At 39.5% G+C, this 27,321-nt stretch overlaps 1 protein-coding gene across 5 annotated transcripts in view; it reads left to right on the top strand.

Moving 5' to 3' along the window:
* Positions 1-3,274: 3,274 nt before the first annotated feature.
* Positions 3,275-27,321, top strand: part of LOC146313145 (RNA-binding motif, single-stranded-interacting protein 3) — a 400,986-nt gene continuing 376,939 nt past the window's right edge. For 4 of the 5 annotated variants that reach the window (XM_084738573.1, XM_084738576.1, XM_084738570.1 and 1 more), the window contains exons 1-2: positions 3,275-3,525; positions 8,161-8,349. In XM_084738573.1, coding sequence (XP_084594699.1) covers positions 8,176-8,349 — 174 coding nt within the window. In that variant the 5' untranslated portion in view covers positions 3,275-3,525; positions 8,161-8,175. Of the gene's footprint in view, positions 3,526-3,691; positions 3,834-8,160; positions 8,350-27,321 lie in introns of those variants that run through there. The other variant, XM_084738571.1, reaches the window with a different exon arrangement.

The following is a 27,321-nucleotide window of genomic DNA, read 5'->3' as shown; positions in this document are numbered from 1 at the left end:
CTCCATTGGACTGTAGTGCTGTTTACCCATCAAGATTGTTTTTGGTGCGAGTTGCAGAGTTTTGGAGATATCAGCCGTAGAGATGCCTGCTTTCTTTGCAATATAATCTGACTAAATAGCACTCGGCTTGTGGCGCTCAAAGCAATTTCTGTCTATGAAAAAGAAAGAAGTTCCAGCAGATTCTAAAGTCGTCCCAGTAGATTCTACTGAAGAAAGAAAATAGTTCCTACATGAAACTGCTCACTGTCTGGAAAGAGACATTGCTGTTTAGTTTATCAAATTTTGGGGCTTTGAGCACCACACGACTTATGCAATCTAGTTCCATTATATTGGAGAGAAGGCAGATACGGCTGATATCTCCAAACTGTATAGATGGATAAATATCACCAAAGGCTGCAGGGAAAATACGCATTTTTGATTTTGAGGTGAACTGTTCCTTTAAGCCAAAAGTTATGGAACCTCTGTGGAAAAGAAAAGAAAAGAAAAGAAAAGAAAAGAAAAGAAAAGAAAAGGACATTGATCTCCTTACTAAAGAGAAAATTCAACATATCACCTGCAGACGACCAAAACAAATCAGGGTTGTCTTCAACAGACGATTCTTCAAGTCACTGCATACTGGGCAGTGAAAGATCACCAAGAACACAAACACATTGCTCCTCAGGGACACCTACCTGACTTAGGGTACCAGTTCTTAACTGGACACATGCGGACCTCTGCCCTCTCTTGATATCAAAAGTTCTCTAAGGTTCTGTGAGCAGATGGTGTGCTGTATCCCAGTTAAAGATCTTTTTGATCGGCTTTTCCTCTGGCAGCTGAACAAGGCAGCTCAACTCGTATCTCTGCTTTTTGATAAAAGAAAATAAAAGGAAAGAAAAGAAAAGTGCTCCTTTTTACTTCAGGTTGATTAAATGCTGTTTTTAAAGTGGGTATTCACTAATATAGGGATGTACTATAGAAGTATCAGTGATGTCAAATTACATTTCTTACAGCACACAAAATGCACTTTCCAAGTGATGTTATTCAGCTGAATGATGGGATCACTGTACTATGACGGCTATTATTACTAAAATACAATTTCCTCTTTACACCATGCAGGTTATGTAATAAATCTATTTTCACTCAGCAAATTGCACTGCCTATTCAACTATTACTGGCCTGGCTTCAGCTCACCTCCAACTTGAGGTCGGCTCCTCCAATAAGAGCCTTTGCTGCATTCAGATACTGTAGGAAATATTAAGAATCAGCTGTTTAGTACTTTACTGGTGTTTGGTTCTATACTGTTTATGTTTTTCTTTATTGTTTATTGTGAAAATATTAATTAGGTTTTGTTTTGTGTTTTTTTTTTTTTGCTTGACTCACTTGACAATATCTACAGGCTAAAAAAAAAATGCACTAACACTGGTTTAGTGGCTGTGTCCTGCATGGCTCCTGTTTGATAAACTAATAAACTAAAATTTCTAAGATACGGAACAAGGCTGACCAGCAAAAGTACATTTACAGCATTACAGGGTAAATGGTATTTACGACGATCCTCTAAGTTCCTGCTGCATCTGAATATCCTAATTAAATTTTGTTGGTGACCTTTAAGATTATGACAAATTGTAATTTTAAACTTGAAAATTTGTGTTTGGCAGGCTGAGGCATGACAGTCTTTCCTGATTGTTTTATGATTGTGATACAGTATATCGGATGATATTCTTTATTTCTATATACAAAATCCAAAATAATTTTGATTGGTATTTGTCACAATCATAAATAAGTATAAATCTAAAAAACACAAATAGAACAGCTAAAATAAATAGATAAATAAAAACAATGTTATGCTCTGTGTTATGGCCCTGCTCTTTGATCACACCAAATGAAGGAAGCACACGAGGGACAAACTAAAATGAAGGACTTTATTTAAAAGAGATAAATTTAAGTTAACAAATGTAATAGAAATGTTAATGCTAACAAAAGAACCTGACAAGAAAATATACTGTCAGTTTAACTTATTGTTAAATTAACTAATTAAATGTTAGAAAATTATACAAAAAATCTGGAAACTCTGAAGAAACATGATGTGGTGCCAGGGGAAGAAGGAGCCCACAGACTGAAAGTTAAAATATCCTATTACTTTTTTTTTTGCCGGGAATTTCTTACAACCCACTCAAGGAGCCCTGTCAGGCCCAGGGTCCTCATTACAAAAAAAGATCCAATGTTTTTTCCTCGAAAAGTCAAGTCAAATTTCATTTAGATCGACCAATATCACAAATCATAATTTGTCTCAGGGGCCTGTACAGAGTGCGACTCCCCCTGTCCTGTAGACCCTCAAAAGAGTAAGGAAAAACACTAAAAAAAACAAACAAAAACATTTTAACATGCAATAGATGTTTTTTGAGGAACGACTCAAACTAAACGTATAGTAATAATTTATTATGCAGCATAAACACAATTAGAAGAAAGGTATTTGTCAGATTTGAGGCAAAATGGTTGAATGATATTTTTTTAAATCAAACTTCCAAACATATTCAAAATCAAGCATAATTATGACACCAAACCTCATGTTACAGCAGACTTATCAAGGACTCAGATGTCTTTAGCTGCACAGTTGAGAAGAGGAATTCTTCCTCTGATCCATAAAGATGGCGGATTTAAAAAATATCCAGGCAGAAAGCAGGTTTCGTGAATAACAGGACTTAAGAGAAGTTCAGAATGAATCACACTTTCTTCTGTGTTGACCTTTTTGTGATGAGTTGAGAATACTGATATTCAATGAAAGGTCATGAAATGTTCAAAATCCAGAAATGTTCTGGTGAACAGATGATGACAGAATGGAATAGCTGTTTAATGTGGCTAACTTTGTTCCTGAAGCTCGGAAAAAACGTCAGGATGGTCAATTTGTTTAATATTACTTATCATTTCTGTTGCTATTCTGGTTTCTGGTCTGTTTCTCTAAATAATAGTGTCTTGTAAACATGTTTGGGCTGGGAACATTGTTTGTTCAAGGCATAATACTAAAAGTTAAATAAAATCTTGTTTCTGTAATTCCAAAACTAACAAATGCAATCCTAAATTGAGGTAAGACAGGATTTCTGACTCAGGGAGTCTCTGTAATGAGCGCTCTGGACCTCAGTGTGGACACCTGCGGTCGAGGATACAGGATGTTTCGAGGAGCACCTGAAGGCAGCATTTTTGACACGCGCTCGGTGGGAGGGAGGAGGAGGGTTTGTTTGGTGACAGCCGCGGGGACACGCCCGCCGTGACAGCAGCAGAAAGCGGCGGCGCTGGGGTTGTGCGGCTCTGACGCCGAGCAGCGCTGCCTCCTCAGCGGTGACTGAAGTATCTCTCAGCGTCTCTGCTCTGTTTTTTTTTCTGACGGAATAACTTCTCATAACAACTAAATGAACCGGCCGCCTGTTGTTCTGCTCCAGACTGCCGTGGCTTTCCGCGTCAGAGCAACAACAGAGATGTAAAGCAAGTTGCACTACCGCATCTTCCTCTTGATATGCTTCTGACATAACGAGGAGCCAAGAAGTGACAGAGGTATTTCGGCATTGTTTTGCGACTTGTTTGTGTTGGTGTGCCGCCGCCATGCGCTGTTAATTCTGCAGCAGTGACACCGACACAGCCACGGTCAACCCCCCCTCGTTAGGACGTCTCTTAAGTCGTTAGATTATACATGCTCTTGCACTTGTTTTTTATTTGTTTGAAGTGAAATGTCCACTGGAAACTGCAGCTTCATTTGGCAAAGCAGGCGGATGCACATTAGCAGCTCAGGAAGGAGCAAACTTTGAACCGTCTTTGCAACTGTCGTTTTGAAATTCAGCGCTGACCTGCACCTCACCTGCGAGGTAACATGTCCGAGTACAGACACGCAAGAACTTTATAAACGTGCCTCATCATGAGTTTGCAACTATTAGCCTTAATTAGAGGATTTTTGCAACCGTTCTTCTCTATTAGATGATAATACATGCAGGACAAGCACGTCACACCGCACGTCACAGGGGTGAATTAACATCGGACAGCAGGTGTGTTCACCTGTCATGCCAAGTTCGTCTCGCTCCTGTCAGTGTGCTGTAACATTGCAGGGACAGGTCACCCCCAAAATCAAAATGTTTAGTGCTGTTTATCCATCTGGATCAGAGGGTTGTCTGAGAAGTCTGAGTCTGAGCTTTGAAATGGGATCATGAATGTGCTGTTTGATCCCACAGACAATCAACAGTTGAGTCAAGGCAGCGAAATAGTGCTGTTTTACATAACTTCTGACTACACTAAATACATAAAAAATGTCTCCTCAAATTAATTTTCGACTCTGGGAAAGTGGGGAAAAAAACTGTCCCAGAATCATACACATTTAGGGTAATCATCAGAGGAGGAAGTACCTAATTACAAATATTAATATTAATGCAATTAAGTTTTTTTTTTTTTTTGGGGGGGGGGGGGGGGGGGGTCCTTGTACTTTTATTAGTAGATTTGCAAGTCAGCATTTTTATTTGTTCTTAAGTATTTATCACACCATGTAATCTGCTTAGTTACTTTCAAAATCATAATTTAGTATTGAGTACAAGTCGAATTAATGTCTGCACCTTTTGTTTGCACTTTTGCAGCCAATCAGGTGATCTGATTGCAAACAGGCAAATGAAAACCAGGAGGTATGGATGAAAAACCAATGAATATTTAATCTATAGTCTAATAACAAAAGAATGTCTTGTATTGATCATCATAAACAGTTAAAAAGTAAGATGATGCTTTAATTTCTAGGTCCCGATGAGTACTTTGTACTTTTACTCAAGTGACACCAGTACTTTTACTTGTAATTGAGTAACATTTTGGTAATGTAACAGGACTCATACTTCAGTACAGATTTTCAGTACTCTTTCCTCCGCTGGTAATCACTGTGATCTCTTTTTGATAGTTGACTAACATTTTGTCACTTCCACTTCACTGAGCATCCCCTGAAACTGTTGAGAGGCCCGCCTCCCACTTTGAAAACCCTGATTCTACTAGATTGTTTGGTGTACGTTGCAGAGTTTTGGAGCTGTAGGCTGCAGTCATTATATCGCTGTGCAGTATATCAATATTATGTCACTATTATGATAAGTGACTAGATACTGTCATAGATTTTGGAAATTGTTGTATTGTGACATGGTACAAGTGTTTAATTCCTGGTTTTAAAGCCTGCATTACAGTAAATTGATGTAATTTTCTGAACTAACTATACTTTTCTAGCTATTCTACTGTTTGCCTTTACCTGCTCAGTAATTTATCCACATTACTGATGATTATATATCAGTTTTATCATTGTTTTACTGTTGTTTGAAAGTGTTGGGTAGTTTAATCTACAGTGATGCATCACATTCTATAAGATTACCATATATTTGGAATATCTGAGAATTTACAGTATGTTATTTTAGAGAAAATGTGTATATTAAGATATGTATTTTATTTTGTGTAATAGCCTAAGATATTATTTTTAAGCCATATCGCCCAGCCTCTTTCCAGAAATCATTACCTGGTTACTCAAGATCAACTGTCAACAACAGTTTCATGTAGGAACTGTTTGCATTTAGGGATGTTACTGATTAATCATCATTAAGAATTTAACCAATTAAAAAATCATTAGCTTTATTGATATTATGTATGTTTTGCGTGCCATTTCTCTGGAGCTCGCAGGTTTTCTCACGGTTTGGTTTGGTCTGGCTGGTGAGACTAGAAATGGCAGTAACTGTTTGTTGAGTAAGGACGGGCAGACAAGAGCATCTGTTGGAGTGAGAGCTTCATTGTATGATTATTTTCTTCTCTGGAATTGTTTGTGTGTCGTGAATTAATGCAGTGGTTCACAAACTTTTTCTGGCATGTCCCACTTACCGAAGCCAAGAAAACATTTCTGCCCCCGACCCCACATTTTTTTAATCAGCAGTGCCACAGCAGCTGCCTCAGTGTGGGAACCACTGAGTCAGTGTTTCACATGACTAGTGTGCCGCTAGAAATGTTTAAATAAAATTTAAAATGAGAAAAAGATGTTTTGTATGTTATTAATTATTAATTGATTAAGTCTTCAGCTGTCAGTTAGAAACAAAATGCAGAAAATTTGCAACCCTACTTTTTATGGATGGAAGTGTGCATCTGCACATGGATGACAGGCTTGTGCTTGTGACAGGGTGGCATGCAAACATTAATGGCGCCCTCTTCGGCTGAGCTGTGCCCTCTTGTCGATGAGTTCATGCACGCTTCCTTCTGCGCAGCGATTTAGTTGGTAGATGTAGTTTGATAGAACAAAAATAGTTCCTACATAAAACATGATTTCTGGACAGACAGTTTTTTGTTGAGTGTTTCAGAAGTATTTTTTTGCCACTTTTAGCAACACAAGCCGAGTGCCATCTTGCTCTATTATATTCAAGAGGAGGCAGACGTCTCCAGGCAGGCTGATGTCTCCACAACTCTGCAGCTCACACCAAAATAAACTAGATGGATAAAAAAAAATACTGCAGGCCAGAGAAGCATAAAATATTTTTGATTTCAGGGAACTGTCCCTGTTTTCGCCCATGTTTAGTAAAAGCTCCTTCAGGACATGCATTTATGAGGCAGCTCATCTCAATTGAGAGAACAACCAACTGACCTCATAACTTATTGATGGCCCCAGAATGCAGAATGAAGCATCTCAGTGCTAAACACCACCAGGCTGCTGATTTCACATAGATAGTCTTTGATGTGCCCTTCAGAGGAAGAGGTGACTTCTCCTTACTTTGTTTATCCCTGCTTTATTGTTCGGGGACTTGAAAACACTGCGCACTTGCTGCTGATATAATGCAGTGACACTTCCTCACACAAACCACACTGTATACTCTGCAGCGTTCTAGTCACTCGTCACAACTAACCGAGGAAAGGCTGTTCATCTGAAGCTACAAAATAGTGTCAAGTTTTTTTTTCTTTTAGTTTATTAGGTTAAAACTTTTTAATGGAATATTTTGCACACAGCTCTTCGGCTGCTGAACAGAAAGAAGCTTAGATAATGATAGAGTCATTCATCATTCACTGTCAGAGGCAGATATGAGGTCAGAGGTCAGGATCAGCTGCAGTGAAACACCCTGGAGCTGGTAGGGATTCATTTTGCGCAGTTTTGGGGTTATTTATTCAGAAATATCAATAATACCGGTGAAAGTTTACTGTTTTAGTCTCTGATATCATTTGAGACAATATATATTTTTACTTTATTTTTACTTTCTTATATCAGAATAGGGATCATCTTTTATTAAAAAAGGAATATTGCTGTCCTGCAGTTCCTTGTTTCAGTGATAGATGACTCATGGTGCAGGAGTTTTTGAAAAACTGATTTTTATCTGTCTAGTTATTTTTATTATAAAGATACAGCTCTGATAATAATGCTTTTGGACCAACACATATTTCTTCATTAGGCCTGTGTTATATAAGAAGTTTTGTAAAAATGCAAATTGCACATGATTGCACAGTGTGTGTTTGAAGACAGGAAACACAGTGGCTCTTGGTAAACATTTAGCTTTTTTACCAACCTTTTTCGTCACACAAAATTATAGTATTATAGGTGTCTGAGTCTTTAGGATCTGTTCTTAAAATTAATAAAAACAAAATATGCAAATGAAGTGAATGCACTTATATAGATGCCAAGATGAGTAGATGCATATCACAGTCTTGTTTATCTCTATGATTTTATCTAGTCTTACTTTGTTCTAGCTAATTGATATTACCTGTATGTGTGTGTATAACTGCTGATAAAATAGTACATTAGTATGTTGGGCAGCACTCAACAGCTATTTTTTTGATGTTCATAATTGATTATGTCAACAAATCACCCCAGCTCTATTAGTATGATAACCCTTTTATTAGTTGCTTTTATAACTTGCTTGATTTGCACACAAATGTGTACTGTAACTTTTAGGAGGGTGTCTAATTTTCACTTAAGATTCAAAGTGTTTCTAATTGTCGCTGCATCTTTATATATATTTTATAATCTAGTGGAAGCTCAGCCAACCTTGCCTTGTCATCTTCTGCGCTCATCAGCACCTGAGTAGAAACCAGCAGTCAAAGAAACGCGCACAGATCAGTGTGTTAGGGAGAGGTGGTTGTGAGAAAGAATATTAATCATCACTTGTCTAATTCCTCCCCTTTACCGCCTTGTTTTCCACCATTTTCCTTTTCAAGGCACTGCAGAGGAAGATGGAGGTCCAGAGTGGTGTTCAGCAGCCGGAGCCCCGCCCTCTGGGCTCTCCTCGGTCAGGGACCAATCAGCAGAATGAACTGGACGACAGACAGACAGATACCAGCAGCAGGCCTTCTGCTGATAACCACAGTAAGGATGCGCAGCCAGGAAGCCAGAAAGATGACAAAAAAGTAAGTTGCAGACTCCCACTGCCCCACATCTGTAGCTGCTGTGCTGTGTGTGTGTGTGTGTGTGTGGGTCTGTCTGTACGTGTGTGATGAGTGTGGATGTGTGTGATGATATTCTGGGTGATATGTTCTGTCACATAGAGAGACTTCCTCCTTCATCGTTATTTCTTTGGGTACTGAAAGGCCAAGTTGCAATGCATTTTGCATGGTTCATGTTGTTATTGTTGTTAAGTGCAGGGAAGTGTGAGTTATCCAGTGCTGGAAGGACCTGTTTGCCCACCAGTGTTGCAAGAAAAAGTGAAACTGTTTGTACTTTTGGTCTTCGGCTTCAGTGGTTTCAAAGGAAGTAGGTAATGTGTTGTTATGTTGCCATGAGAACCGTTCAGCAGCACATACTACAAACCACAGCTACGATGCATATGTTTAGAATTGCATACAGTAGCTTTTTGCAGTCTCCACGTGTGAGTGCTGATTCTCAAACATATCAGCCCTCTGCCATCTTGGAACCCTCTGCACGTCCGAGAGTGACAGTAAAATCCTCGCTGGCTCTCTTCCATCTCGAGGACGTCAATCATGCTTCTGTGGCAGGAGCCAGAACCTCTTTCCGTCAATCAGTCTGAGAGGCTCTATAGGCCTCAGAGTGGCAAAGAGATAGCAGCAGAATAAACAGAACAGATATACGAAAACATTCACTAGATGACTGGACTGACTGCTACTGGCAGCTCTGAATGGGATTCTTGTCATGGCTTGCTGTATCAATTTTGAGTCCTTTGAGCAGACTTTGAGCAAACAGTAATCGACATAACCCATTAGGACCATCATCTCGGTGAGGTAAATGGGCTTCTGAAGCATGTAGATAACATCAAAGACTACTGAATATGTAAAATATTTGTAATATAATTGTTTTAGGTGTGGTGACAACTTGTTCAAGCAAGAGGCCTTTACTGGCAAGGTGTGTACAGTACTGTTGCTTATAGGGATGCACAGATACAGATACCAGCGTCGGGTATCAGACCAATACTGTCCTCATGTACCCATAAAACTACTCCGAAACCCCACACATGATACCGTGTTATGAAAAGTAGCCACTTGACGTAAGCAAATTGATAAAACACCTAAAGAACTAACATGATGCAGAGTTCAAGGAGTTTATTGATGCTTACCATCTAATGACTGCAAGTCCACATAAAACTGAAGGAAACGCGCAAGTGCACCTGAAGACTGCAGCCGCCTCAAGTTTATGTTTTTAGCCTGTGGGAATAATTGCCCATGTAGCTATGGAGTTGTAAAAAAAATGTCCAATAGCTGATTTTCGATTCAGATTTTTTTTTTCTAGACTGACTCTGTCTGCTAATGATTAATCAATAACTAATTAATCACCATTAAGAATTTACCTAAATAAAAATGTATTAATTCATAATTAATTGATAGAAATGGAAGTAATTGCAACTCGTTTAACATTGTTTTGTCTGGCAGAGGCATTTGTTGAACACGGAAACTTAAACTTATGAGGGAAAAAAGAGAAAAACTATGTGTTAATATTATTAATGATTAACTGATTAATCAGTTTTTAGCATTTTCAACTGTTGGTTAAGGAGAGTGCATAAAATTGGCAGCCCTAATTGTCATGGTTTGATGCATGCAACAAAATAAATAACGGTGAGCTTGGAGATCATAAACACCTACATATGGCGGCCATGAATCTCACCCTCTCTAGAGCCAGAGCCAGTGTTTGATTTGTAAATTATGAGTTACAGTAGAAACATGGCGGCGCAACGTGGTGGCCTCTATAGAAGAGGACCTGCAGCGTCTGTTGATATAAACGGCTCACTCCAAGTCATTGGTGATTTCTTATTTCACCACTAAATTCTCCACCTTGTTTTTGGTTTTCTCAGAAACTACTTCAAACTGCTCGCCCTGCTCCCCCCTTAGTTTTACACAGACAGACAACTGACAGTTACAAAGAGCTGATCAGTTTATAGCGTAGGACTTGTCGTTGCTTGTCAGTGTCACTGCAACCTGCAAGCAACCTGCCTGAGCTTTGAGTCTAGGGAGGTGGGGCGGGAGAAAGCAACTAACTTTAACCTATTTAATATGCCGTCTGTAGCTCCAACTTACTGTTTGGACTGCGGAGCTCATTTCACCTTTTAATCAGTTTTTTGTGGTAAAACTGTGTATAACCATGCAAACTAAAAGATGTTTTTGTCTCAGATGTTTCTGTTTCAGACAGTTCATAGAAGTCCTATACCACAGACATTTGGCAGGGAAGTTCAATAAACTCTCTGCACAAGGCTGGATAAAAGATCGCTTCCTCTCTTAGATGTAATTGGCTCAATGAAACTAGCAGGACTGACACACACACACACACACACACACACACTCTCTCATAAGCAGGGCTTCCTGATTGCCTTCACACAATTGGTTCCAACAATTGGCTACATGTCTGCTTGTATCGTCTACTGATGCGTCAGTGCATTACATCCTTATGTTAGCGACTGACAGTAAAAGCTGTCATGATGATTGTTGCCACTGCAGAAGCTTGAGCACACAGTGTTTATGTTGAACACAGGCATTTGTCAGTCTTTGCTCATTGGTGCCACATTGAGAAGCGATGAGGCGTGAAGTTTCTTCAGTTTAATAGAGGCGAGGTTTTCTAAGTAGCTCACAGCGGCAACATCAGCCATTGTTTTTTAATTTTTACAGTGGGGTGGCAGACAGTGGACAACAAGGCCACAGCCCCTGTCATTATATGCATGTGGGTGTAAGTAGTGTAAGAAAGAGAGGATGCAGGGTAATCTGTGTGTGTGTGTGGGTGTGTGTGTTTTTTTCATTTTTCTCTCTTTTTGTTGGTTAATTAGCAGTTGAGTCAACACCTTCTGCAATTTACAGAGGGTGGCCCCGGGAGTGTGTGCGCCTCCGACACTGCCTGACCGACCGGTTTACTGGCTGGCTCCTGCCGCTGTTGTGGTGTCATTGATTAGACTGGAGAGTTTATTCATCAAGTTGTCATCGGTGGAAGTGGACCAGTGTTTTTGTCCTTGTTAAAGGGTGCTTGCCTCTGGCCCGCCCTGTTGTTTATTAGCGATACATCACAGGGAATGAGGTGGCACAGTCTGACCCGTGGGCTCCGGCTCAGCGCTGCTGTGGCGTACGAGGTCGCCCTCAGTGCGGTCAGCTGTTGCTTAAAGGTTAAAGAAGTCGGCTGGTGAAAGTGAATTTGCCACTTTGAATCACCAGACAGTCTACAGAATCTGAATACTGCAGACGGTCTCCAGAATCTGACTTCCCAGGGGAAAAAAAAAAAGGTTCAAAGGTTTAAAATTCATTTTACTCTCAGCAATGTACTGATTAAGTACACTTCACTGAGCACTTAATCCCAAAACCCTCCTGCTTGTGATATTATCTGCTAACTGTGGTTGTACTGGGGGACTTTCCTGTCTTGTGAAGATGTGACGGATGTTGATGATTTATTTATTTTTATTTTTTTTCACAGTTTCAGTGTCAGGATCAGGGCATACTCTTATCACATACAGCTTGGTTGATTTCTGTTGACACCTTGGTGTCAGTTGACCAGACAGAAACTGTGAATTTTACACATTAAAAGCATCCTGGATTCAATATATGACACCACGTGAGCCACAGACTGTACTCTCATCTCATTTCATTTCAGAATGAAAATAAAGTGTGAAAAACCTTAAAGCCAAATAGAAATCTGAATTCTCCTCACCTTTTGTGTCAGGGAATATGCGCATATTTTTTGACGCCTGTCCAACATTTAGCATTCAACAATCTAACTCGTTACTGCTGGCAATGATCCTGCCAGATGGCACTGTGGTCGTACCACACTTATACAAAGGAAAGGGTCTGTCATTAGCCGTCTCTCCTCAGTGGGTTTATATGTGGTGGTGGCAAATGACCAGAATGTCAGCAAGTGATAAACCTCTAACTTCAGCGCTCTGTATGTTATCCCATGTTTTAAATCACAACACACACGGTGTCGCTGAGGGACTACTCACATGACAGATGGGGCTCAGCAAAGACTACGGGGTAGCCCCAAAGGTGGTGAACTGGCTGTGGGATCATTCAAATTGATCTAAAAGTGATGTTATGAACTGTTTTTTTGTGTTTGCCCACACAGATATTGCCCCGACCCATGATACAGACATTGTCAGTCTGAACAAGGGTTTGATGATGGCTGCCTTTGCTATCTACAGTTGGCTAAATCTTTGTCTTTTGTGGGGTGTTTTTTTTGGCTAATTTAATGATCTGCAGAGTGAGAGTCGCTGCTTAGCAACAAACCCTTATTCAGTGGCCCACTGAGCCAGAGGACTATTTTCACATCTAGTGCAGTAAGTTAAGGATTTATTTTGACCAAATCAGGGTTGGTGATTGTTGGAGCAGTGGGAAGATTAACCAAGATGTTTTTTATTTACTTTTATTCAGTTTTTCTATTAAGTTTGAATGATTTCTGTTTTATGATGAGTTAAAGCAAATAAGCTTGTCTTGGTCTGGTTTAAAGAGAGAAACTTGGATTCAGAAGGTATACAGCTGCATTTATTTAGGAAGATATGTGCAAGAATTTTTCCTTTCTCGGGAATGGCTCAATAGGACTTTTTCACGTATGATACTGATTCTGCAACCTTGAGTATCTTCCAGTTGCGAAACCTATCCGATACTATCTTTTTAGCTCTCTGAAAAAGCTGAGCTGGTAATGATACATTTATAGGATGCAATTTGCTTAACCTAACCATCTAAACACATTATGCTCAAACTGGGAAAACTGTTGGCATAAAGGAGAAAATACAGGAAAAATATAGTCTATAACATGATTAAGTTATGCAGTACACAAATTTAAAAAGCACAGGGCATATACTGATTTCACAAATTAAATTTAACTTCACTTCAGCTTTAAAATATTTAGATTTTTTAGTGCAAAATCCCAAATTCTATCAACTCAGCAGCCAAGTATGCTTTACATAAGATGACTTAAGGAAGATCAGGTCAAGTTTTAATGTCAAGGGTCATGCAGAAGGTCTTAAAGCTGACCCTGCACTTTAACCTGAACATAACCTCCTGCCTCTCTGCTGTACCCTGACCCCTGTGTTGATCTGTGACTCTATCTGAAGTGCAGTACACGACCTGTAAACCGCCCCAGGGGATTATTTCTCGTAACACCCCTCATGGTGAGAGCGTCGGTTTGTGCTCATTATTCCGCAATTAGCTTTGTTGAAATCTCAAAGCATCAGCTGACCGCCACTGATGATGAGCTACAATGCTGATTTGAAGCATTTGCACTAATTGGTGTCATAACAACCTACTGACCTTTAACTCATTAACTGCACTGGAAGCAGAAATAAGTCGGCGAGCATAAAGCATATGGCCACACATACGAGTTAGCTTGCTGATCCTGCAGTTTTTATAATTGTTCCCTAGTTTTTCATTTTTTTTTTTTTATCTCTCATATGTATGTAAAACAGAGTGGTCTGTGGTAAGTTGTGTTTTCTTTCCATTAGAAATGAGTCACTGGGGATGGAGCTTTTATGCATGGAGTGGAATAGTTATACCACTGATTATTGCTGTGATATTTGATTACACAAATGAGAAACATTCAGGAACAGAGGAAGCAAATTGTATTAAGTCGCTCTGACTGAAGATTTTGTGTACACTTCGAAATGAGCGATCAGAAAAATGAAATCCACGCAGATGTTACTTAGTCGGAATGAATTTCGTGTTTGCTAACCAATAAAATAAACCTGTGTAAGCTGCAGTGGGATAAGTGGAACTTTCTTGACTTTGTGATGACTTGTTGTCCAGATGCTCCCGGAACATTTGCCTAATGGCTTCTCACTCGTCACGACTTTTTAGATAACTGAAAAAGCAGATGGCTGCTCACCTTGCCATGCAATTTGGCTTCAGAGGCAGTGTGACAGGTTGGGATGTGATTCACTGTGATTATCACTTATTTTGTCTTTTTATAAACAGCATTAGCTCAGCATTTTCCCTGGATGTTTTTGAGATAAACGTGGCAAAAACTGTGCACGGTCTACAAAGTGTGTGCTTAAAAACAAAATCACAGATGTCCATAAAATGTAATTTTTTTTTACCAAAATGTGACAGAAATATAAAATAAAGAAAGACTGTGTCAAATCACATTGTATATTTTGCCACAGGAATCAACATAAAAACAGATTATGCAGACTTTCTGTGCACATTTCCCTCTACTGACTCTATCTCTTTGATAAAAGGCAAGAAGAGACAGGGGCCAATGTTCAGTTTAATCCAGGGTTTTGTAGTCTATAAAATGTCAGAAAATAATCCCATCCCAATCCAAGGTGATTTCTTTAAATGTCTAGTTTTGTCAGTCCAAAACTCAAATATATTCAGTTTAATATGATAACAAATAGAGAAAAGCAGGAAGTCTCCATATTTGAGAGGCTGAAAACAGCATTTTCTTGCCACTTTTGCATGAAAAATTTCTTTAGCAATTAATCAATTATCTAAATATTATAACAGTTTAATTATTTTTTATCACTTGCCAGGTCGGTGTGTTGTATTTGTCCAGTCAAAACAGCAGCTATTGAGATAAACTGAAATTATTATCTATTCAAACATGTTAAATAAATTAATTACACATTATCAATCAAAGTAGGCGTGTTATATGATACCAATTTAGTGCATTTTTTAAAATCCCACTTACATCGGAAAATCAAAATACTCAAACTCTTTCTCAACATTATTATAAGTTACAACAAAAAGGTCAAAAGAACAGATGAAAGAACCAGTTGGAAAAAACCGACTGGTGTAAACTCCATTATATGGACGAGGTTCAGGTTTAAAAAGTCACACAACAAGAAATGATGATCTGTGTGGTTGTGAGTGGTGGTAATATTTAATATACTTGAGAAATGGTTTTGTATTTTTTCTTTTTAGAGAAGTTTGGTGCTAGATTTGCACATTAAAAGTTCTTAAAATACTTCTGTACTATGTGACATATGTCCTTGTAAAACAGTCAAGAGTACAGTGATCACTGCCATGCAGCTGTTATACTGGTGCTTTATTGATTAAAACTGGAAGAAAAACAAATACACCATGATATATGCTGTTACTGTCTATGCTTTAAATTATACTATGATATAAATGTTAGGCCATACTGCCTAGCCCTGATGGCAGCCAGTAATACAAAGGTGACCCACCTTTGAGTTAGAGAGACAGGGTAAACCCTGCATTAGCTATGCTGCTTGTGATGTCTTAACCTGGTCGGCAGTTTAACCATTAAATTTGCCAGGTAAAATTGGTAAATAATAGGATAAAATGTTCAGAAATGTGTGCCAGGAAAAGATTTTGTCTTCTCCGTCAGCATTGCTGGAGTGAGCAGAGTGCAGTGAGTTGAGGTAAATATGGACAGACATCCTGAACACCACCTCCACAGCCCCCCTCGTCCTCCACTCTACAGATTACCTCGGCGGTAGCTAGCGGGGCCCAGATAATTACCTTGTGTTATTTCTCCTCCCACACTTTGCTTTTGAAGTCGTGGCTCTCTGGCTGCATAGCTGCCTCAGCTCTAATAGCATCCCGGCATGCCATCGATCCCACACCCCTCCTCCGGATATGAATAGGTAGCGGAGGTGGGGGTAATGGGGTTGTGGAGGGAGAGGCCCAGGAGTCTGCCCCAAGCCTGTAGGTGTCCTAAAGCACATGTTAATCAATATTCCAGTATTCCCGATCATGGAAACAGCATTTTACTGTAATATGCACATTTAACAAAAAATTACAGCGTGCTCTTAACAAGTGGTAACTGGTACCTTGTCAGATAAATTCACAGATGCAAAAAGCTGCCTGTTTTTTTTTTACTGCAACAAATTGAACCAAATGACTTCTGCTGTGTGTGTGGAGCGTCCAGCATGGCAGTTCAAAACCTCCACCATAGTGGGGACTTTTAAAAAGTCCTTACTACTGTGGAGAAAATTAATGGCTTCTCTGCTCAGCTGTGTCAGGAAAGTAATATAAATTGTAGCTCTAATAGTTTTAGATATGCTGTGATGTCTTAATCCTTTGACAGCACAAATATTCACTGCCATGCACCGGGCTATTTCAGGGAATATGCCTTCGGAGACGGTTGCTTTGCAGGGTTAGGGAGGTGAGATGTAACTAAAGAGTGACGGCAAAGAACTGCAGGCAGATACAGTACAGCTGCATGTGTGTAGCTTATGTGATAATCTCATTACTGTAATGCTATCCTGAGCATTAGTGAGCAGATTTTTAGGCAAATACAAGTGCATTTTGAAACATTTCAATTTTGATTATAGTTTCGGGAAAGATGTGGTCGCATGAACTGTGTTCAGTAGGGCTGCAACTAAGAATTATTTTCACTGTCAATTAATCAGACTGTTCATATCTCGATTAATTGAGTAGTTGTTTGTTCCAAAAACATGTCAGAAAATGGTGAAAAATGTCCATCAGTATTTCCCAAAGCCCCAACTGACATCCTCAAATGTCTTGTTTTGTCCACAACTCAAAGACTCAGTTTACTGTCTCAAAATTATATATTTTTTAATCAAAACAGTTGGCAATGATTGATGGCTGCAGCTCTAATGTGTAGATCAACTTTTTACGGCTTGACAGTGTTCATTCAGAATAATTAATCATCATCATTAATTGATTAATCACACTAAAAAATTAACAGAAAAAAAAACTGAAAAAGAAAAATGTATTAATCGATTGTCCATCAGTAGTCTAGAGATGGCTGTAGGTGCACCTCATTTGACATCGTTTTGTCAAATAAGGCAACTTGAAAATGAGGAAAAAAGAGAAAAATTGAAAATGAGACAAAAAAACGTGTTTTGTGTCTCATTTGTTATTAATGATTAATCGATTATTAGCATTTTCAGCTCTCCGTTCAGGAATGTGCACAAAATTTGCAACCCTAATACAAAAGCACATAAGTTTTAATTTTTTATATAAGTCAATTTCACGTATGTATGCTTGAAAACTAAACAGCAGTTAACCTTCAACATTTGATTTGTGGAATGTTTAGTAGTGTGGAGAAAGGCTTGTCACTTTTGAACTGTTGCGTTGGATGATTTGGAAAGCATTTGGCCAGCTTATGTTCGTCCCCAGCATAAACAAAGTACTGAATCTTAAATGCAAAGTTTTCAACCAGCAGACCTTTATCGAGGCAGACAGGTTGACTGATCAAACACAGGTGGAACCAACGGGGGTATTAGTAATGGCTGCATTGCATTGAGTTTTTCCAGTCCCAGGGCCCTAGTTCTTCACAGCAGACACTTTGGCATGTCATAGCAGGTAAAGCACAGGTGTAATTGATAACATTAGAGAGGACTGCATTCCATTTAGTTGAGCTAGTTCCAGGATCCTGGCGTGGTGCATGCTTACTCACTGTCATAAATTACAGGGATACTCAGTGTAACTGAGCGCTCGTTAACAAAATTTGTTTCACCTGTGCTTTTACTGCCATGACAAGTCAAAATGTCTGCTGAACAGCCTTTTTCCTAAATCACTATATCAAATATAAATTATGCAGACCCCAATTCAACCGTATTGATTTGCTTCAAGCTATAATTGGACTAAAACGCTCGGCAGTAATTGATACCGATGTACTCAGAGTTAAACAAATAATGATTTTTGAAAACAAGATATAGTAGGTACTTTTTCATGGAAGATATTTTGAAATTCCACAGCAGGAAAAGCACAGATGGAAATGATCATATTGATGACGCTGAATTCCATTTAGCTGCGTTGGTTTCAGGGTGGCTCACTATCATGCTGTCATGACTTCCTTAGGCAGTTGAATAGAAAGGAGCTGTTATTAATATTATTAGTAAAACCTGTGCTTCTCCTGTCTAAAAGGTCTAAACCATTTTTTTAGTCAATTGCAGCTCAAGTCTATCACTGTTTCTGGCTGAGAGGTCTGCAACATTTACTATCAAAAGAGACTTTTGGACTAAAAAGAAAAAGGGAAAACCTGTCTAGAGCAACTATTAAATTTTCTTTTTCCCTTAGAGACTTTTCTTTTTTGATCTGGCATCCATAGCTAGTCAAGGGAGACTCAAGACTAGACACCAGCAAAATTTAGAGGAAAAGGCACAGAGCTGTAAAGGTAGACCTTGATGCATATTTTACTTGAGGAAATACTGACACATTTTTTTAGTCAATGTATAGGCCACTCATTTTCCACAATTTGTGAAATGAAGAAACACTTAAGACATAAAACAATGAAAAGATGAAAAGAGCTGATGTTCATTTCTATATATATTTTTTTGTCAAAGCCACAGGGAGGCAGTGGAGAGGGACAAAAGAGCCTCAAGCAGCTCTGGAATCACATGTTGCTGACCCTTGATTTAGACTGTTTCTTCCACCAATGGTAGAAACATACTGACAATGCATTTCATACACAGACAAAGAGAACAACTGTGAGATGCTCAAAACTCTACTGAACATTAAATACAAAGTATGGACACAGTTTTCAGCAGACAGCTTGATGAATCCTCTCCAGGGTGCTAATTTGGCAGAACTGTAATGAAGCACCGCAGGAGCGCCACTAAAATATCCAGCCACGAGTTGAGGTGATGCAGCATTTACATCAGCAGCTCAGCACCTGACGTTGAATCAACAGACTGTTACTGCACAGCCATGACTGAGCTCAGGAAGTTACCAACCATAGCACACGACTGACAGAATTAAATAAAGCTAAAAGATGTGCCACTTGAAAGCTTTACAGAGACAAAAATAAAACAAATATTCAATCTTGTTGTTTGACGGTAGAGGCACTTTAAAAAAAAACGAAAAAACTTGCCTCTAGGGTTGTGACGACAACTGCATTAACACAATGCAGTGGTCATGTGATGCTTACTGTGGGATTGAGCTCATCACTGTCATCACCAAAAATGCATTTTTATTATTTTGATGGCTCAGGCTCATTTAAGGTCAGTGCATCTATCAATATATATATCAATCTGCATTCTTGCATACAAGTCAGTAACACAGCTTCTGAGTGGGACACCCGAAATCCCAAGGCATCTTGGGATTGCTAGTGGACAGCTGACAACATGTTAACAACAACAACAGCTGGAAAAATTAATAATTAATCACAGAAGACATTCAGTGTTGGACTCATTATGGATTTAGGTGCAACGCTGAGGCTAGCGTCAGAATTAGCTTAACGCCTTTCATGTTCAGCTTACTTTGGGGCGAACAGCCTTCACTTTTCCAGCAGTTGGGAAATAACAGACAAGACTTGTTGTGGTTTGGAGAAACTACAGCATTTATTAACTGTCAAACTATAACTTTTACTGTACATTTAGTGCCAGACTGACATCTTACTGCTCTGCTCTAGGCACTACCGTCACACTCAGTCTGCTGCTCACTTTTGCTCACCGACACGCCGCACACGCGCATCGACCGCCCTGTTCTGTAAAGGAGCTACGATACGCGTATGACAGTACGCTTCACTAAAGTCCAGTAAAACAATTATTAAGGCAGTTGCGGTAAACTGCCATCACAATTGACTGCGTTGCTTTGTCACCGTGGTAAAAAAAAATCCATACCGTCACAACCCCTAGTCGCTGCTCTCTCACTGAAAAGAAAGTAGTCTATTTCTACCAGGTGAGGTGAGGTAAATATATCGTCTCTGGAGTGTCCAGAGCAGGAGGTAATTGGGTTGGCTTCAGGTTTGGTGACCAAGGTCAAGCCTTAGTCCATGATCTCATGTATTAGGGACGGATGATCATTAGTGAGAAGGTGAAGGAGCATTACAAATTTATTTTTTAATCCTTTGCTATATTTGTGATCACTGCATGGGTGTCTACTGTAAACTTCAGCTTGTCAGGCACATGTGGACCTGTATAGATAGTGATATGCATTAAAATGCAAATGACACCTTTGCAGAAATAAGTAATAGTGGCACATTTTATTTAGATAGCTCCTTTCAGAAACTGTACAAGATTATTTAGCAATAGTATAGATGGTAGAAGATGCAAATCAGTGTGACTGATGTGCTGTTTAATGTGTTTTATGATTGGCTCTGGCTATTTGTAGAGACTTTATTTGTGTTCCTGCTTACTATTTTAGTCCACTGGCTCTTTAAACTGTCATAGAAAAGTAGAAAGGATGATCAAGCATGTCAAATGTTTATCATGTAGTCATGTTTCAAGACTCAACCTCTTTTAGTAGCTGTATTTATCTCTCATCAGAGCATTTTACTTCTTCGTTTGAGGCATACCTTCAGTATAAACCTAGATGACAAATGGGTACTCGCGCGTGCACACAGACACACACACACGCCAACACACCGACCAGCAGATCACAGGGACCTTATTAGCTGCTGTCACAACACATTTATCCCTCATCTGTTTCTGGGAGCTGTCGCGAGCAAAAGGTTGCTCTGCGCCACAAAGTGGCAAAGTGGGCTCCTCACTGTGTTTTTCATTCTCTCTAATGGAGAGCGATGGCATGGGCCCCAGCCATCTCTATCTGTGGCCCTGTCCAAACAGGGGTGATTTCTGCCCGAAAATAGCCCTGCTGTCAGCTCGCCTTAGTTGCCGGCCCCGCTGAGAGTCAGTTAAGGGGATCAGTGCTCGCTGGAGTGTGCGGCTCCGTGGTAAGACACGGTGCTGGTGACACATTGCTTTGATGGGATCACCAGCCGCTCCTAATCCCCCCTCGACACAGATGACCTCAGGGGCTCATCGGACTCAGCGAAGTCACCAGTCATGACTCCGGTCCTGCCTGGCTTCGACATCCTATCCAGTTGACCTTCAGCCTCTACACTCACACGTGGCATATATTTGGCTTTTTGGTGGACAGGTATCTCCTTGTAGATTTCAAGTAGAGTCTGCTTTACATTACGGCTGTTACGGTTCTCTTTTCTCTTGATTCAATGCTATCAGGATACTTGGGTGACAACTATTTGACAAGTTTTGTAATTCAGTATTACAGTGTATTATCCCCTCCATGCATATCAAGCAATCGTTTCTGTGTGTGCGTGTTTGTGTATGCGTGCATGAACACTGCACCTGCACTAGCTAATCTCAAATGTTACTGGGCCAATCAGACAAATTTTTTTGTGCATATCCATGACTTTATGCTGAAGAACCTCTGTGATTGACAACACTTGTGATAAAACTTTTTAATGACCTTTATTCCTTTGTGTTTATGGCGGCCACTGGCGTTATGTTTTCAGGTCATCACATTCTTGTGAATGTGTTATCTCAAGAATTACTTCAAACTCGACGCAAATGTCCACTTGGACTCACAAAGATGAACTGATTAGATTTTGGTGGTCAAAGATCAAAGGTCACTGTCACTTCATGTCTGTCCTATTCTTGTGAACACGATATTTTCTGGAACACTCTGAGGGAGTTTCTTCAGACCTGTCATTATGACCAGTTGGACTTGAAGATCAACTGATAAGATTTGGGTGATCAGAGGTCAAAGGTCAAGGTCATAGTGACCTCACTAAACACATTTTTGGCCATCAAGATTTCATGCACTAAGATTACATACAAATGTCTTATAGGATAAAACAATGAGGTTTTATATTCAAAAGGTTAAAGGTCAGCTTCACTGTGACATCATAATGTTCAGCTCTCTATCAGTCCTTTGTCTTCCTCTGTGAAGACAGCATATGTCTCACTGGAAATGATTCACTGGAATCAGACATGTGTAGTGACAACTTCCATTTTGCCAAAAAATACACTTTATACCTTTTATTAAATTCTTTCAAACTTACAGGTCAACGTAACGGTAAATTCCACGTTAAATTCCTTAAAAGTCTTCACTACATATATTACATTCGTCTGGGCACACATGGGTGTAAACTGTAACTTGACTGGTGCAGCCATTTTTTGGACTGCTTTGTTTCATACGATCACTGACGGCTGATTTCTCACTCTTCTTATCTGTCTACTAGTGATCAACAACTGCTTCACTTCGAACTCTTGTTTCAGCTCGGGACAATGTGTGTGAAGGTCATGTTAATGGTGGCAGAGCTTTGCAAATCTCTGCTGGTTGCATCTGAGAGTTGTGGTGACATTGCAGCGATGCACTCTTCTAGTTTTGCAGATTTGCAGATAAATTTTGATTTGCACTTTGCACTTCCCTAATTGTAAAAAAAAAAAAAAAGAAGAAGAAGAATCGCAGTACTTAAGAGATTTTTTTTTTCTCCCACCCCTACTTTAAAAGTGTGAATGTGCTCTATATGTGTTGACAGAAATCACATTGTTGTTGTTCTCAAAATATAATGCGAGCTGTTTTGGGATACATCAAAGAAGACTTTTATTTCCTGAGAATTTCTAAAGCCATAAAATAAATTAAAAAAACACTACTGCTGTTGTTGTGCATTTAGTTGGTTCGTAATGATATTTTTTTGGACGTGTAACTTGATTTGTAGGCCAGCGATTTGGCAGGGGAACATAAGCATGAGAACACCCTGTTTAGGAGGCCATCTGGAAAATCCTTCGCTGTGATTAAAAAAAATTTCAGCCCCTTGCATTTTCATTTTTTAATGAATCGTGCACCCCGTGGATGTTTGCTGCGTGCCTGCTACACTGGAGCTGTGCGGAGGCGTGTGTGTTGTTAGGGGTTTGTGTCTGACTCAGTGTCAAGGCTGGGAACTGTTCACTCTGTTTGTGATGACTTGGCAGTGAAGGAAAGGTCAAGGAAGACTTGTGCAGAATTGCCAAAAGTGCTGGATTAGCAGTAGTCCATCCCGGTTTTCACAGGGTGGAATTTTTATGTGGAGAGTTTTATACATTGCCAGAAAATATGTTTAATGCTCTCATTTCTGGCCATAGACTGCACATCATGTGGCTTTTAAAAACTGTTATGGACAACATGTTCAATAGGCAATTGTTTGTGCTGGAGCTACAGAGACATTATATGCAGCTTGACAATCATGGACTAAAAGGGAATGTGAGGAGAATACATTTTTTAACAAATCAAAAAGTACGTGGCCTGCTTTTTGTGGTCATTCTGCGTCAGTAAAGGGTATCTTATTTGGTAGGGGTACACATAAAGGGGTCATTAAAGGGGTCATTAAAGCTGCATTTCCAAATTTGGAACTGTTTTTCAAGGAACTAAAAGTTTCCTTCAGCCCGTTGTTGTTCACGATTTGTCTGCTGTCTCAAGACCCACAAAGATTAGGCAGATTATTCCGCTGACATATGAAAAGCTCTTTTTTATATGTCATTTATGCATTCAACTAAACAACATTAAGGATGTTGTTTCCAATTCCTGCTGGTTTTTGTCCTCAGCCTAATTGCTCAGTACGGCCTGGACTTCGTATTTGTTCCATCTGTTGTATACGTTCTTCTCAGGCTTTACAATATTGTTAAAAAACCATATTGTTATTATTTTGACAGATATTGTGATGTAATTCATGATTAGTGAAAATTTGCATCCCAATTTTCGTTTTCACTGGAAAAAGAAAATTTGTTGTGGTCTGTGTCCCAAAATCAACTATCCAAAATTGTAGTTACTGCAATTTGTATATTGCGATTTTGATAAAATTTTAAGTAATTGTGCAGTCCTAGCTTCTAATTCTACGTTACTGTGTCAAAACACAATGAACTGTTTGCGACAGCAGTTTTTTTTTTAAAATGCGGACTGAAATTAAATGCTGCAAGTACTCGACCAATCTGAAATGTTCAGCCCTGCAAGCCTCACCCCCAAGGTTCCTGTAATTTTGGAACGTACAACACCCAGACCAGGGACTTTTGGGAAGGTAAAATAATGTCACTGGAACTTAATTTAGACTCTCGTCCCTGTGGTGAAAACAAACTGAGTTCCTCCTAAGGTTGCTAGTCCCTGGGGAAAGTTCCTGCGGTGGAAATGCAGCTTATGCGTGATTATTGTTTAAGGTGAGCCACTTTCAGAGTGCAAAAACAGTGAAAAAGTGAGCTGTTTATATCCGGCGGCTCTGTTCTTTATGGCTCTTGTATCTCTGCATGATTGTTGTTCATCGTTTTTTACGCAGATTGCTAATTTTTTCTGGCAAGATGAGAACGTGTATCTAAATACATGCTGTTAAAAATGAATGAAATCCTTACAGTGTGTATTTTTGATATGTTAAATATGCAAATACATTTAACTCATAAGAAAGCCTTCTGCCAGTTTTCTAAAGAACAAGAAAGATCACAGTAGAGAGAAAAAGAGGGAGGGGAGAGGGAAAAAGAGAAAATGCTTTTTTTTATTAGTCATGATATCAAACTGCTTATACTTTTGATTTGCCTACAGAAACATATTGCTTTGTTTTCCCCACCTAAGTGTGGAAATTAGGGGTAGATCCCATTCAGAATTGGAGATGGCTGCAGATGTCATTTTTATTTTTGTTTTTTAGCATATGGGAATGGTTTGTATGCTCCTCATCATATTCTAGACGTGGTGCCACCATATCACTTACGTATTGTGCATAAAATTCCGTTTACATCAAGATAATTCTGCATTGAAAAGCACATTCACGCTACTCGGAGGAAAATCCAACCTCAGACAAGAATGTATTGTCTCATCTTGTTGACTGTAAGCATGAAATGTCGTGACACAGAATTTTTTTTTTTTGGGACATCTTTGAGACAAGAGCATTCACATGGGAGAATGACCTCAGCTCTGTTCTGTCTGCTTTGACAGATGCTACACTGTTCAGTCGTGACACATGCACTGAAATATTTCCATTTGGAGAATCTGTTTCCACTCGGAAATGTCGTTTGATTAATTATAATCAAGCCCTTAGCATCAATATTTTCCAGTGTTTAGATGAGACTTGGCTTGTAGTCCTCATAACATCTTGAGAAAGCAAAAGAGAAATATGATTTTTTTTTTTTTTTGCCACTTTAGTGTTTTATTGCAAATAAATAAATAGTGATATTATTAATCCCAACCATATGAAAAACTGCAAAATATAAACTTAATATAAAACTATAAAGAATTTAATTAAATCTGTCCGATAATATCTCTTGCATTCTGGAAAATTGCATGTCTCTCCTCTTAAACACAACATGTACAACATTTAAGAGGGTGTAATGATAGGGAACAAATGGCTGCGACTCTGCTGAGGAGTGTTGGTGGTGAGATGTTGGTGAGAGAAGTGGTTTCAGTTAATCTGACAGGGACCGGTGCCCGAACGAATATGCTTGCTGTAAATGAAATAAAACAAAAGCCACGTACAAATAACAGCAGTGACGCTGCTTCTTTTTAAGTCTCAGTGGGTTTTAGGGATAAATTCAAAACATTAATGTCAGATCAAGGGGGCATTTGAACATATTCTACAAATAATCTTCTATTGAATTTGAAACCACAGATGTGTGAGTACAGAAATGCACATGGCTAACAGAGCTTTTATTTTCTGGTTTTAATCAACACAAATGATATGCACGCTTAGAAATAAAGCTGCCAACTAGAACTATAAAGGGTTCTTTGGCTTGACCCCATAGGAGAACCATTTTCAGTTTTTGGTTTAACCTTATACAGAAGTGCTACTTTGAACTCTTTTAGAGAGTTCTACCTAGAACCCAACATAAAAGATTCTTCCTAGAACCTTCTGGGAAGGGTTTCACCCAAATCCCCCTATGAGAGGTTCTAAAGGAGAACCTTCTATGGTGTAATGATTCCAGCCAGAACCCTCTCTTTGGGTTCAATCTATTAAACCTTTCCACCTTACAAGGATGATATCAGGAACCGATCAGGGTTTTTTTCTGGGAACTGTTTTACATTCCAGGGGTCTAGAACCCACTCGGGGTCTCTGCAGTGATGGACGAGTGCGTTCTCCATGTGCCCCACGCAGTGGCACTTAATGCGGATGCTATAAACACACCATTCCCAAGCGTTATTTATGAAAATTATGTTGAAAATCAGCAAAATAAAAAAAAATGGCCACATGTGAAAAGTGTTTTAACGAGGCAGGTCATGTATCCAGTTTGGAGATTTGGCAACGGCAAGTATGTGCCATTTATTTGGGTGAAAATGAGAGACCAAACAACCCACCTTGGCAGAACTCTTGAGGATATATTTAAATTACCTCATTTCAACCTCAGGCCTCTGGTTTCCCTACGCACCAGATGTAGAACCTTTTTTAAATGTAAAATAAAAGGGTTTTCATATCTCATAAACCCTGCGAACCCAGCGGGGAGTTCAGTTTCTGATCTCACTCTGGCTGGCTCAGACGCACAACTGGAGTCCGGGCCAAGCGAGGTACATTTGTACATCTGCTGAGGTTTAAAACAAAGAGCTGAACACTGTGACGGCCGGCTGGGCGGGTGATCGGCTGGTTCGCTCACAGGGGCATCACTTGGGCACCCCACTGGCGCTGTGATAATAAGAGCAAACACCTCTATTATGTTCCCTGGGGCCTGTAATATATATTCACACCTAGTTAGACTGTGTGACCAACCCTATTAGTTGCAGCAGTTAGACTGCGTCTGCCCACTCATTAACACAACCGATGGAGATATAAGGCACTCATTACAGGAGGAGATAATGGTAAAATACTGTACCGTTTTTAACTGATTGTGGAAATAAAAAAGGCAAAGCAGCTAATGTATCACGCTGTGCTGTGCCGCAGCTCCATCATAACGATATCACTGTTTTAAAAGCTGTTAGCAAAGCTTGGCTGTATGCAAGCACACAGGTCAGCCGACTGTGGCCTGTGATGGTGTGTAAATGAAATGGTAATAGCGGGTTTCATCACCACTACTAATTACTGAATGACAGATTTCTCACCAGCGTGTAAGTGTGTGTGTGCATGCCTATGTCTGTGTGTGATAGGCCTAATTAGGTAAACTCCCATTACACTTAAAAGTGCATTACTGCTGCTCTTTTGTAAAGGCTATAATTAGAGCGCTGTGGAGAGTGAGCGGTAATTAAGTTATTTCTCAAGTATTATTAGTCTGCTTGTTATATGAGCCAATTGTATTGAAACGGATAGAATACATATTTGACTTTGTGCCAGCGCTTTGTTAACTTTAT

The sequence above is a fragment of the Lutjanus erythropterus genome, chromosome 16, assembly GCF_056507025.1.
Source record: "Lutjanus erythropterus isolate fLutEry1 chromosome 16, fLutEry1.hap2, whole genome shotgun sequence".
Lineage (NCBI taxonomy): Eukaryota > Metazoa > Chordata > Actinopteri > Lutjaniformes > Lutjanidae > Lutjanus > Lutjanus erythropterus.
This window is presented reverse-complemented; position numbering and strand designations above follow the sequence as displayed.